General features: G+C 40.5%; 1 protein-coding gene across 1 annotated transcript in view; it reads left to right on the forward strand.

Annotated features, from left to right (window-relative positions):
- NRXN3 (neurexin 3) overlaps positions 1-13,446 on the forward strand; it is a 1,036,510-nt gene that overhangs the window by 475,878 nt on the left and 547,186 nt on the right. The window contains exon 16 of the mRNA XM_074824849.1: positions 7,349-7,468. Coding sequence (XP_074680950.1) covers positions 7,349-7,468 — 120 coding nt within the window. The remainder of the gene's footprint in view (positions 1-7,348; positions 7,469-13,446) is intronic.

Consider the following 13,446-nt stretch of genomic DNA (forward strand, 5'->3'; position numbering starts at 1 on the left):
ATCAGCTTAATCATCTTGAAATTTTATGTCTAAGCCACAGGTTTAGTCTGAGGTTTTGTTGTGGGAGAAAACACGTAGTGTTCTTATTTCACACTCTAAGATAGAGGCAAGGCTTCCCAACATTTTACATATCATTGGAATGAAGTTTTTGTGGCTTTAATCTTGCACTTCATAAACCCCTTTTCTATTCACCGTGTTTTCCATGAAGACCTGGTAACATTGCTGACCTGTTCTAATGCTATATTCAAAATAGTCCTGTTCCATATTCCTGCTGTAGGCAGGTAGCAATTACCTTTGCTTTAGAATATAATCTGTGTTTTTAGGTAGGGTTTGGCATTCTACAGCTCAGTAGAAAAGGATGAAAATATATTTGGAGGAACTAAGGAAATTTTAATGGGTAAGCACTTTATTGCTGTAGCAGTAGTTAATAGACAGAAGCATATTAGAAGGCACCCTCTTATCAAGCAGGTAGAGATACAGACAGCCCGAGATAATTTTAGCCATTAGATGTGTATGAAACATTGAATCTGAAAGATCTGACAACCTAGAGGTAGGCAGAAGTTAGCCTGATGTATTGTGCTCTATGCATGTGGAGCATCTGCCTGTGACCAAGTTTTGTTGGCATCTCTGGCCTATTCTCAACTGTAAAAAGTTGAAGTACTCTGTCTTACAGAGGTTAGGAATTTAGAGAGTATCAGGTACTGCCTCTAGGGGATTTCTGAAGTTTATATGAATGAAAGGGGTAAAGAATGAGACTTGAAAGACTAGGAAGGATACGTGGGCTGGGACAGGGGTGAGAAGAAAAAGCATCCTGGAAGTACTCTGGGGGTGTATATAGCTTTAGGATTAAGGTGTTCTGTGCCATCTATTAAAACTGTGGCAGGGAATTTGGGACTTGGTTAGACATCAGGAAGTATCGTGTGTCTCTGGCTGCAGCCACTGTTATTCTCTCTAGTTACTTGTGTGTCCATCGGAATTCAGAATACATGCCCAGGAGTTCCTGCTTGATTTTTGATGTGCATTGAAGTGGATGCAATGTGAAGAGGAGGTTCTGGAACAGACAGATTTGTTTGTTGTTTTGAGTTTTCCAGAGTCCTCAGAACCTAAAGACTTGTCACAGCTGTGAAGATTATTCCAGCTCAAGCTCATATTGTTACAGAGGTCTTAACCCTATAGGAATATTTGCCCTTCAGATGAAAACACCTGATAATCACATTGAAGCCTAAGGGGAAATGTTTGTCTTGAGTACCTAATGTGGCTTATTGGCTTTTCAGGAAACCAACCTTTGCTGAATAGGTTTGGCTATTTCAGAATAGGCCATGAGATCTGGTACTTTTTTACTGCTGTGATTTGCAGTGGAGAAGGCTGTTTTGCCAATTGACTGTATTTTTCTTTGTCACACACAGCCCTTTCAGTTTTTCCTTTCTGCTTTTAGTTTCTGTGTCTGCATGTCTGAATAATGTTTATTTCCTCTACTTCATTTGCATCTCCCTGTCCCTTGTTGCATCTCAGGTCCAGGCATACTCCCCTTTATGCAGTTGACTTTTTGTTGTATGATTAGGTGTTTGGTTTTGTGTGGCGTTTTTTTTGTTTTTTGTGTTCTTCCCTCACCAGCATGTGTATGAGCACATTGCTCAGGACCTTTTAGGTTGCTTAGAGATCTCAAGACCTTTTAGGTTGCTTAGAGATCTCAAGACCTTTTAGGTTGCTTAGAGATCTCAAGACCTTTTAGGTTGCTTAGAGATCTCAAGACCTTTTAGGTTGCTTAGAGATGGAGAGTGGCAGGATGACAAAAGAGAGGAAGATAGGTACATGCCAGGTTTCATGGAGGGGAGAGAGACCCCACCATGTTGTAGATCCATCCTCTGTTTCTTGCCACTGCTGCTGATTCCCGTCTCATGTCACCTTGAGGTAAATGTGCTTTCCGTGGGAAACTTGCATATTTGTTAGTTTAACTAGTCCTAGTCCCTGAAATTTTTAAGCCAGCCACAGAAGGACTCAGCGTCATAACTGACGTCAGGTGAATGAAGAGTTCAGGTTCTGTTGAGGCAGTGGAATAAACATCTGTATTTTTAGAGGACTGCAGAATGCTGGCTTTTGAGTTATATCTGACAATGGGTAGCTTTAAATATGGAACCTGCTAGATGTCTAACCATATTTAGGTGATGATGAGTCCTTAACAAAATCTGAAAATGAGAGAGATTGAAGATCTGGCATTGCAGTCCTTGAAAATACTTTTTATTTTTTTGGTTGTAGTTTGCTCACTTAAAGTTACTCTGTGATATTCTTGCTTTCTATCACCTGTGACTCAAAATACAGGATCTAACTTTGAATCATGCACTGAATCTTGAGTATACTTTAATTTCTTACGTTTGTGCGAAGTAAGTGTCAACAAGCCACCATTGGTATTTGACAGTTATAGCATATGAGATACGGTCCATCCAGTGAAGTGATGGTTCCATGAGATTCAGTCTCAATTTTGATCACTTTTTACTCCGAGAAAAAAAAAAAAATTTCCAGATTATTCTAAAATTGGAAAACTTAGCTGGATTAACTTCATTTCCTCCTTAACCTCCACTGAGTGAGTCCTGGAACAGTTTTATATTCTGCCTAGTGCATATGGTTTCCAAGACCTGATGCCTCTCTAACCTGTACGGGGCCTGCATGTTGAATTAAAAAAAGGCAGACTATTCATGGTTATGAAAGAGGAGTGTTGACAGAAGTAGATTGTAGATTTATCATAGGTATAAATTGCCTACCATAGTTTCTGACTGGTAGGGGTGGAGATATTTCAGTGCTTGATGGCATTTGCAATTTAGGAACTGTAGGACAAAAGAATCAACTTATTCTGCTAAGACAGTTAAAATGTCTTGTGTGTCTCTTCCTAACCTCTTTGAAGGTACAAGGGAAAAAGATGGGAGCATTTAAGGAGATGGAGAGTGAAAATGCACCACGGTGCCATTGAACCATGCCTGTTGCAGATCTTCATCTTCCTGAGAAAATAATGTTAAGACAGCTGGTAGATTCCTTTCAGTAAGGGTGAATTTTCGATATGTGAAGAAAGGTGTTATGTGCAAGACCAAGAATAGTTTGCTTAGCTTAATGCTTATTGCTAGTTATGATCAAGGCATGAGGCAGTTATGTTAAAATCCTACAGCTGTTGTATAAAGAAACTGATTCTTCATGTAACTCGGAAGAATGATAAACACAATACTGTCTTTTATTCCTAAAGTTCCTTTCTCTGCAAAGAGCTTTCAAATGACGCAGTGGGAATGACTTCTCTTGCCAGTGAAATGCACCCACCTGTGGGATGAAACATTGCAGTTTTAGCAATGTGCAACAGTGGAACTCAATTTTGTTAGTTTCCAAGCAAAGAGAAACCTACCATACAGATGAAATTGCAGGAAAGAGCTAGGAAGACAAAATAGTTTTCCCAAGCAGGATATGGATAAGAGATCTGGCTACTTGTGCTCTTCTAAGGTGATTTTCTTCAAATACTTAATGGCTAAACTACTAAACAAATCATACATCTAACTAGGTAACTTGGAAGAAAAGTGTAATATGGGACTCCTTTCCAGGGAGGAAGACCCAACAAGATCTCAGACCCTGCAAGTCCTCAGATACTGAGCTCTTCCAGTAAAAATCAGAGATACAGAAATAAAGATCAAATGGACATTGTTGATGAATTTGCTTTGCCATCTCATATTCCTAAGGAGCCTCCTCTGTTAGTAGGCTTAGTCTGGACAGGAGGAGACAGAGCAAGTCATGCTTCTGCTAGCAGGGATGCTTTTCTGCACTGGAGACTTCTCCACTTTTATGCTGTATCTACTGCCCACTCAGTCCCCTTTCCAGTGTTCATGTGGCATGAAGAAGACAATGCACCAAGCCCAGCTACAAACAGACAACAAAAACCAAGGCCTTTGAATAAAAATGCACTCAATGGAAATAGCGAGTGTTGCTAGGGTGTTGGAAATTTCAGGAGAAAATTTAAAGTTAGCATGCATATTTTATTAATTAAAAATATAGTGTGATTTATCAAACGTATCTCTGATTATTATGTGAAGACTAGTTCTAAAACTTTGCTTTTAAATGTTTTGACTGCTGTGTTGTCAAAGCAATGAGATTAAAAATAGACCTGAACCCTGATGGCATGGATAATTTAGAACCAATTCTACTGCTGTATATATATAAATTGTTTGTTGTCTTCTCTTTTCTTATTTGTTAGCACTAAAGGGCATGTGTGTGGTAACACAATCTTCATGTTTTATAAGCCTTCCTGTGCTTCTGTTGCTTTGCTCCCTAATCCAAAATCCTAATCCCCTGTGACATCCCTGTTAGCTGCTCTGAAGAAAATTCTGTTGCCACAGATGGAGGATTATGACATCAGGCAAGGACTATAAGCAGCGGGAATAGATGAACTCTGAGACAAAGATCCTTTTACCATGCAAATGGCCCATAGTACTAATGCAAAGTGTAATACCCAGCTTCTATGCTCTGCCATCACAACTGACTAAAGACAGTAGATCAGGCTTTGAGCTTCCTCGTGGTATTTTCAGGCTTTCAAAATTTCTCATCATTGGGGTTTTTTTTCTTTCTTTTTTTTTTTTTTTTTCTCCTTTGGCTGCTTTGAAAATACTGTTTCTGTCTTCACAGTTGGTTTCTGTAAAATACAATTCAGAAACCACACTACTAGTCATGAATTCAAGTCCTTTGGCTCTCTGGAGTCTCTCACCATGAGCACCTCAAGCCACAGGTTCTAGACCTCTTGCAGTCTTACTCCTTGAGTAGAGTACTGGTCCTTTCTCTTGTGACACCGAGGCAAAGGATATTCCTATTAAATGACGCTTCTTGTCAAGTCCAGTTATTGATTAAGGTGTTTTCAGAAGAGTGTAGGGAGAGAGGAGAAATGCTGTCATTGAAAATGATGTTTGGTTTTGCTTCTTTTTAATAGTGTTTACAGTTGATGCTGAAGCAAGTTTGCATAGAACAACTGCTTTCTGTTTTTATTTCTTAAATATTTGTATAAACTTGCATGTTTATATCTCTAGGAGTTCTGGCATTTATATTTAGGGTTAAAGGTTAGATAATGGGGTAGTAAGGTACAGGAGAGGTATCAGTTTCTTATTCCTTGTCCTCAGATAACTCAGACATTTTAGGCAAAATGACCACTACTAATCTATTGCAGATTGTTAAATGCCATCCCTTCTTTTGCTGGGCCAGAGTAAGTCTGAAGCAAGTGTCAGACCTCAACCTGATGCATGTGTATCTATATAGTTGTATCCATGTCTTCTGTAAGTATAAAGGCAGGAGGGAGATGCTTACATACATGTGCCTGTGATCTGTGAACTTCACACTGTGCCAGTGAGACCACTGGGATTCATACAGCTGCAAATGGGAGTCAGGTGGGAAGGAAGAGGAGGTGGAGGGGAGGAGAAAAGTGTTGAAAAATGCTGCTCAACTTTAAGTACGGTAACACGTAGTTTGCTTGCTGTGGTTGCTGTTGATCCCTGTTTTCAATAGGTGAATTTTCTTTTAGGGTTCTTCTTGTCTGCTTTTGTTATCTACACTTATGCTTCTACCTAGAGGTTTTGGGTTTTTAGTTTTGTTTTTTTTTTTTTAACAGTATAACAGATCGTGGAAAAACTCAGGTCTGTGTTAATGTTCAGTTAAACTCTCTGCCTACTGATAGTCATGCGTCCCTTCTCATTGCAGGAGAGATGTAAAGAAACATGGATAGCTAAAAAGCTACTGAAATTCACCCATTCTGTTTTTGCAGTGGGGAAAGATGATCTGGTGGGAAGAGCAGGAACTCTGCACTAAAGCTATAAGGGTCCATTCCTGGTTCAGCCTTTGAATTGTTGGAGGAACATCACATGACATGGGGCTTCCAGTTAGATGTGGGTTCTACAAAGGCTTGTAAATGTGGAAGTGCCCAGATGCACGATCTGAATATCAAAGATGCTGTGTAACTGTGGAATTCAGTGAAATCACTGTGGCTGGTGTCAGATGGAGATTGAGGGGTTTCATTTTGGGTTTAAAATATCTGAAAATGCTGTCTCTGCTTTGGTGTGTCCTATCTCATCTATGAAGTACAGACGGTGGTGCTGATGTGGTGAAGAGGTAAGGATGAAGACTAGGATAAGCCTCATGGAATTGCTGTTGCTAACAAAGACTGTAACAGAAGATCCTGGGATGGGTAGAACAGTTGTTGCTTTATCCTTATGCTGTTGTCCTAGACTCAAGTGGTTAACAAACTGATCTCAGGCAGCCTAGCCTGTTGATCCTCTACTCTATTATTCAATCTGTTTCTTTTGTTTCTTCTTCTTTTCTAACAACTGCAGGATATAGAATAGTAGGTACGTTTTATTTGAAGTACTGCACAATAGGAGCAATGCCTTTGTCTAGAATGCTGAAGATAAAATACTTTTCCAGGAAGTAACTTCTAAACTTATGTTCTTAAAATCTATGGCTTGCAGCTTCATGTCTGCTCTCAGGTGTTTCAGAATCCAACTGCCTCCTTGTGGATGACATACTAGCTGTCATTGAGTCCATCTAATCTAAGATCACTTTTTCACCTGTTGCTTGGGTTGTGTCTTTGAAAGGTTTAGCTGAGTAGGTTTGCAACTGTTAGCTCCAAATCACAGAACAATGAAAGGCTCTTCTGTTAGTAGTAGCTGCTTCTTTCTTTGCTTCCTCCAAAGGCAGTGAAAACCAGTCCAGAATAGAGAAGTATCATGGACTAATGTCATGTCCTTCTGAGGAGTTTCACATGTTTCCATAGGAACCTATGTAATGCGACTGATCAGAGTCTTTGTGTAGTTTTTGGTTGTTGTTTTTTTTTTTTTTTTTTCTTTCCCCTTAAACCTGTAAAGCAAAGCTGTAACCATCTGAGGCTCCAAAGCTTCAGTTTGAATCCACATATCAGGGCTCTTTGGGTAGGATGAGACTTTGTTCATGGGACCATTTCTACAAGGGGATCCAACTTCCAGGAAAGCATGACAATGTGGCAGTTTTTGTTATCCTTGGATCACACCATATTTTACAGTAAATTTCTTTGAGCAAGCTCTGAACACATGAGTTGGGCCTGCCTAAGAGAGAATATGTTGCTGTTCTCTCTTCCTCCTTGCTCTGTGTTAGTTTGCTGTTTTGTTGTGGAGTGTACAGTTGTCTTTGTGTTCTTTTTACCTGAGTTTCTTGCATGTCCAAGAATAGAAAGTTGTTTGGTTAGTGCTTTTTCTCTTCTGCATGAGGATCCTAATAGTAATGGTAATGATGTATTAGAGCTTTTTTGGGCCTAAAATGATTCTCTCAGCTTTGTTTCATCCTTTTCTTGACATCCCTTTTCCAGGACCGAGCACTACCTGCCAGGAAGATTCCTGCGCGAATCAGGGCATCTGTAATCAGCAATGGGAAGGCTTCACCTGTGATTGCTCCATGACTTCATATTCTGGGAGCCAGTGTAATGACCGTAAGTAGGCTTTTCCATTGGGTTGGTGAGCTGTGAATTTTCACAGATGGGAGCACAGAGAACACATGATTAGGTTTACTTTCAATTGAAATACAACTTTCCCAGTGTCAAAGCCAAACTTGGTTTCCTGGAAAGTTTCTTTGAAGGATACAGCAAGTTATATTTTTTCCTTGTTAAAATGAAAATATGCAATTTGGTTTGTGTTGGGTTTTTTTTCCTTCCTTTTAAAAGAAGGAAAAAAAAAAACCAACAGATCAATGATGGTAATTGATGTTAATGGAATTCCTGGTTTAGAAAAAGCAGGAATGAATTGTGTGTATTGTGTGTAATATTTATATAGGTACAAAATGCCTAAGTTTTGTGTACTGAATTATACTTTGAGGTTTTCGTTCAAACCTTGGTGACAAAGACATGGAATCCATGTAAAACTGCTGAACAGTGTTCTTGATTGTCTTCTACTGAATTACTAGCTGTTTGCTAATATGAAAATTTGGGTATTGTTTGCTAGAATGTTCATTTAAAACCAGGTGCTCAATTAAACATACAGCATCAGTATTGTGCTTCTTGGCATATTGACGTGCTTCATCTCAAAAGATTGGATGTTCTTCTTAGCTAATTACTGTTAAGATCTCTGATAAACTAATTGACCAAAACCCTGAAGTCTTTCTTTAGGGGGCAGATAATCAGCTTTCGGACATCCCCTGTGCTCATCCTGATGTGGTCTTTGCTCCTGCCTGGAGGGAGCAGATCAATTCAGCTCTACTCTCTCCCCACTTCTATTATTTAAGGCAATAGTTAGTTCCCTTTTCCCTCCCTGCTCTGAGGCAGGGAACAAAGGAGCATGCTATGAGTGCTGTAGTAAGCGTAACAGAAGGTTTCATTAATTTGGTTCATTGTGTGTGTAAATTTTAAGACCAGAAAAGGCTTACAGTCCACCCTGAGCACCTGCATCTCATAAGCTGCTGATTTTCATTGAGGATGTCTGTGGTAGACATTAATCATGGTACCAGCAAGGTCCACGCAATATTGGTGCCACAGTACTGCTGTATTTGCAACCCTTCCCCTAGAAGTTTGAGATGTGGCTGAGTTGATGGTAAATATGACAAGCTGTTTAACATGTGGTGACAGTTTGTTTCTGCTGAAGGCCAAAAAGCCTGTTTTTCAAAGTCATTTGTAAAATATGTGGTGTTATCTGCATTGGTCTCCCCTTTCTCCCAGCATAGTTCTCCCAAACAGAGTTTGGGAAGGTCTGTCAGCATTTGTACTTTGACAGGGGCTGTATAAGAAGGGTACTACAGACTCAGATTTATAGGCTGTAATGCCACATTTGGTTTTGGGTTGTTTTAGAATCCAGAATGACTCCTTTGGGTCCAGAAGAAACACTTCATATTAGAGCCACAAGATTTGGCTCCGATTTTCTGCATTTTTGTTCTGGTTTGATTTTGTCAATTGGATACCCAGTTTCCCATTCTTGCACTATTTGTTTAGTCTTTCAGTTTAGACTTGCTAAGCATAGCACATTATAAACCTGTTGTGTAAAAGAAATGCTACTTTGAATCCTGTTGGGTTGCATTTAAGTACATGTCCAGGAAATCTCTCAACAGATTATTGATACTGTCGGTTTTGTTTCTACTGTGCTGGGCTTTGCAGCTCCAGAATGTCACAGTGCCCTTGTTATGCTGTTGCTAATGATTTAGAGCAGGCTTTGAAGTGCCAGGAAGCTAGGTTCCTGTGTCTGTAATTGGGGATTCCTTGCTGCTTTTTGGAGCTGGCAGCTGGAAACCGTGCAGAGCAGAGACAAGGGTTTGATATGAGTGGGGGTTGTGTGGGCAGTGTAGTACCAGCCACCCAGTGTCAGGCCTGTGTGGTGATTTAGAAATGCTCACAGAGGATGTGGGTTTCAAAATGGTCTGGAAAGGTAAGTCATGTGGATTCTTCCTGGAACACAAGAAGACTTCAGCCAGGATCTTCAAAAAGTACGTATAACATCTTTTTGTGGGGTTTTTTTTTTTTTTTTTAGTCTTTGCCATGTATCAGGACGTTGAAAAGACAGTTGTACTCCTGGTTGCCTGATGAAGATATGAAGTGTTGTGGAGAGGGAGAAGGCTTCCTTCCTGTTCCTATCTGTTAGATATGTTTGCTATTATACCTGAGTCTAATGGAAGTACAGGCACTTGTATGTTAATTGAATTAAATGTTCTTTAGACTGGATTTTAGTACAAGTAATGACAGGTGAAGTTAACTTCTGTGTAACCTGAAGCCTTGCTATTATTTAGAAATGCATCAGGCTCTTCAGTAGAACTTTTTTTTTTTTTTTGCAACAGGAGTCTAATTCTATTAATTTAGTAGATGGCTATTTTTATTTCTATTTTATGAGCAAATTGTGGTCTTTCACTGATGTAAATATGGAATATTGAAGTCAATAGAAGAGGTCTACATTTACACAATAGAAATGGTAACAAATGAATATATTTTGTCTTTCCATTTCTGTTAATCAACTCAAGCATCCACACTGGAAAATTTGCATTTCCGTGTGTTTGATGCAGAATATTTCAGTGCCTCTAAGTTAGGTAAATGGCATGTCTGGTGTTCTCTTCAGTTATACTTGATGCTCTTTTTAAATCATCCTCAATTAACTATTGGTGTGATTGGTTATTTGCTAGTGTAAACTTTGCAAAGTCATTTAGTGTTATTGATACTCAAGCTTGGTGTGACAATATGTTTTTGCTTTTTCTTTTTTGTCCCAGGACTGGGTCATTAAGCTTCACAATTCAGATGCAACTGGCTTATAACTGTTGTTTCTGAAAGGTGAAGAAGCACAGGTGGCAGAGATGCATGTTGTACATCTAGAGATATGTTTGTACATTCACTAGTGTTGCTTAACAAGGTAAGGATTTAAATTCCTAGTGGAAATGATGATACAACCTTAATTTTTAGGTGCTGTTGTGTAGCTTTTTTTTAGATGTTCTTCACACTGTAGGAATCAAGATTCCTCAGAATAAGAAATTAATGGAAGCTATGGGGGCAGAAGCTCAGTCTTAATATGCTTCATTTCTTGTACCAATGTTAAAAACCAAAACCAAAAGCACCACAGACCCCCCCTGCCCTCAAATTTATTTGAGAATGTTATACAAAAGTGATTTTGAAGGTCTGCCCTGCATATTAGCCAGTACTAACACCATAAAGAGAGGTAGGAATAGAAGTAATGGTACATTTGGGATATGCTGGTTTCATTGTCCTTGCCATTTAAGATCTGTTCATTTTTTGAGGTGTTTCTTCATTCTTCGATCTTTAGAGATGTTTTAATCAGTCCAGCATCACATTCAATAAATCTGGGCTTTCAGCATATTTTCAGAATATGTTTGTTACTCTTAAGATGTAAGAAATCAGCATTAATATCCTGCAATTGATACTTAGGAATATTAAACAACCTTGGCGTGCCAAACTGTTGCTTAAATTGTTCAAATCTATAACTTTGAGTAGATAAGGTATCAGAATTGGAAGTTAACCCACAATGTTAATGACGTGTGTTGCATCTGAAGTGAACTCCATCTTGTTACTGTTCTTCACCATGATGCGAGATGAAATCATGGTGGTTAGAGACTCCAAGTTACCCAAGATGTGGCATTGATTTAAACTTCTGTCCTATGAAGAGCTTTACAGATTCTTTAACTTATGTTCTTGTCTATCTGGTCAAACAATGACATTTTCTTTTCTGCACAGAGAGAAATAGGCTTCAGCAATCTAGCTAACAGGAATGGTATACATGTGTTGAATTAGATCATAGAAAACGCTGCTTGTTACTCAGTGCCTCATGCAGATGAGTAACACTGAGGGTCAAGCTTTCCAGGAGAAATTGCCAGGCTAACACAAGTATGTATTAATGGAGGCTGTTTGTCTGTAAAAGATCGATAACCTGCAGCAATGACTAGTTCAAGCAGAGTATAAAACACTTTTTCAAACAGCTTTTTTTTGTTGAAACAGTTGTTAAGTCCATCTGCTGACTATTGACTGGCTTTTTAGGGGAGTTATTTATTCATTTATTTATAAACTCCGGGTTGTACTATCCACCTGGTTTAGAAACAAAATTTCCATTTGATTGGTAAGAAGAAAAGGCAGCCCATGTTTGTCTGTCCTCTTGTGTGTGTATCTTCATACGCTTCCAGTCTGCATGCTTTTCAAACAGCCTGTTGACAAGCAAAGTAATCCTCCAACCTTCCAATGTGATTGTTTGGTTGAATGGTGTTATTTGACTGGGGGAGAGGTAATATACTGGGCTGTTGTTCTTTTTGTGCAGTAAGTTGTTTTATTTTTCCAAGATCCCTTTCCATGGGATGCATAACTTACATGCTTCTACTGTCTTTCTGTGAATGACATTAGGAGGAGGGAAGATTTAGAGGGAAAGGGAGTCATGATGACTTTCCTCTTCTGTTCATTAATTTAGCACTGTCACAGTGTTGTGGTTTGAGCCCAGAGGGCAACTGAGCACCACGCAGCCTTCCCCTCCAGCACTGGGAAGGAGAAAAATGAATCAAAATGCTCAGGAATGGAGATAAGGACAAGGAGGGGTCGCTCACCCATTAACAGTCACAGGCAAAAGACAGGCTCCTTAGGGGAAGACAAAGATTGTCACTTTAATTCAAACCACTAAAAATAAGGACACTTAACAGACAGAATGGGACAGTGAGAGAAGCGTTACCATATCGTAAAAACACCTCCCCCCACCCCTCCCTTCTTCCCAGGTATTTCTACCTCCTGCCTCAGCAGCCCTGAGGCAAGGGGTGGGGAGTGCAGTCAGCCTGCTGCTTCTTCCTCCAAGGGGGTGGGAGGAAAGCACTCTTCTTCATTCTTCCCCCTGCTCCATGTGGCATCCCTCTCATGGGGGACAGTCCACCACAAACTCTCCGCTGTGAGTCCTCCCCACGGGGTGCATTATTCTTGAGATGCTGCAGTGTGGGTCACCTCCACATGTTGCAGTCCTCCCAGTGCCGAACTACAACAGCAGGGGCTTCTGCTTCCCACCTGGGTGCCCTCCACAGGCTGCAGGTGGATCTCTGCTCCTCTAGTGACCTCCATGGGTGGCAGAAGGGTGGCCCTGCTGTCTGACCATGGGATGCAGGGGGGCTCTCTGCTCTGGTGCACCCCGCCCCCCCGCCTCACCCCCTTCCTCCTTCATTCCACTGACTTCAGTGTTTGCATAAGTGTCCTTCTTGTAACTCCTCCTCAAAGTCCTCCAACCCCCTCTCAGGTTTCCCTTCTTAAAATATGTTTTCACAAAGGTGCAGCCACCATCTCTAACTGGCTCAGCCCTGGCCAGAGGCAGGTCTAACTTGGAGGTGGGGGAGCTTTTGATAAGCTTCTCACAGGGGGCCAGTGCTGTAGCCCGCTCCCCTGCTACCAAAAACCCCACCACACAAACCCAGGACACACAAGAAGAGCTTCTGATAGCTTCAGTTCTGTGATGATAATGAGCGAAGCATACTCAGCAGCCAAAATCTTTTTTTTTCATTGATATAAAAGGAGCGATATCAAAATTAGCAGAACAAGTCTAAGACCAATACTTCAGAGTAAAGCACAGAGCATTTTGAATTGAATGAGGAAGACTGAAGCTGACCTCTGCTACATGTGTTTTTTAAGTGAGATGCCAGGAATGTCAGAGCAGACCCATCCCTCTTCCACTAATGCCTGCCCTTTTTTTCCCCCCCTCTACGTAAGTGAATGAGTACCGAAATGGATCGGTGCTTCTGCGTGTCCTGAGGGAACTGGTGGATGAACTGGCTAAGCCACTGTCCATCATATTTGAAAAGTCATGGCAGTCCAGTGAAGTTCCCGCTGCCTGGAAAAGGGAACCATTTTTAGAAAGAGGAATAAAGAGGACCCAGTGAACTACAGGCCAGTGAGTCTCACCTCTGCGCCCAACAAGATCATGGAGTGGATCCTCCTGTAAGCTATGCTAGGACACATGGAAGATCAGGAGG

This window comes from Strix aluco, chromosome 4 (genome assembly GCF_031877795.1).
Source record: "Strix aluco isolate bStrAlu1 chromosome 4, bStrAlu1.hap1, whole genome shotgun sequence".
In the NCBI taxonomy this organism is placed as follows: Eukaryota; Metazoa; Chordata; class Aves; order Strigiformes; family Strigidae; genus Strix; species Strix aluco.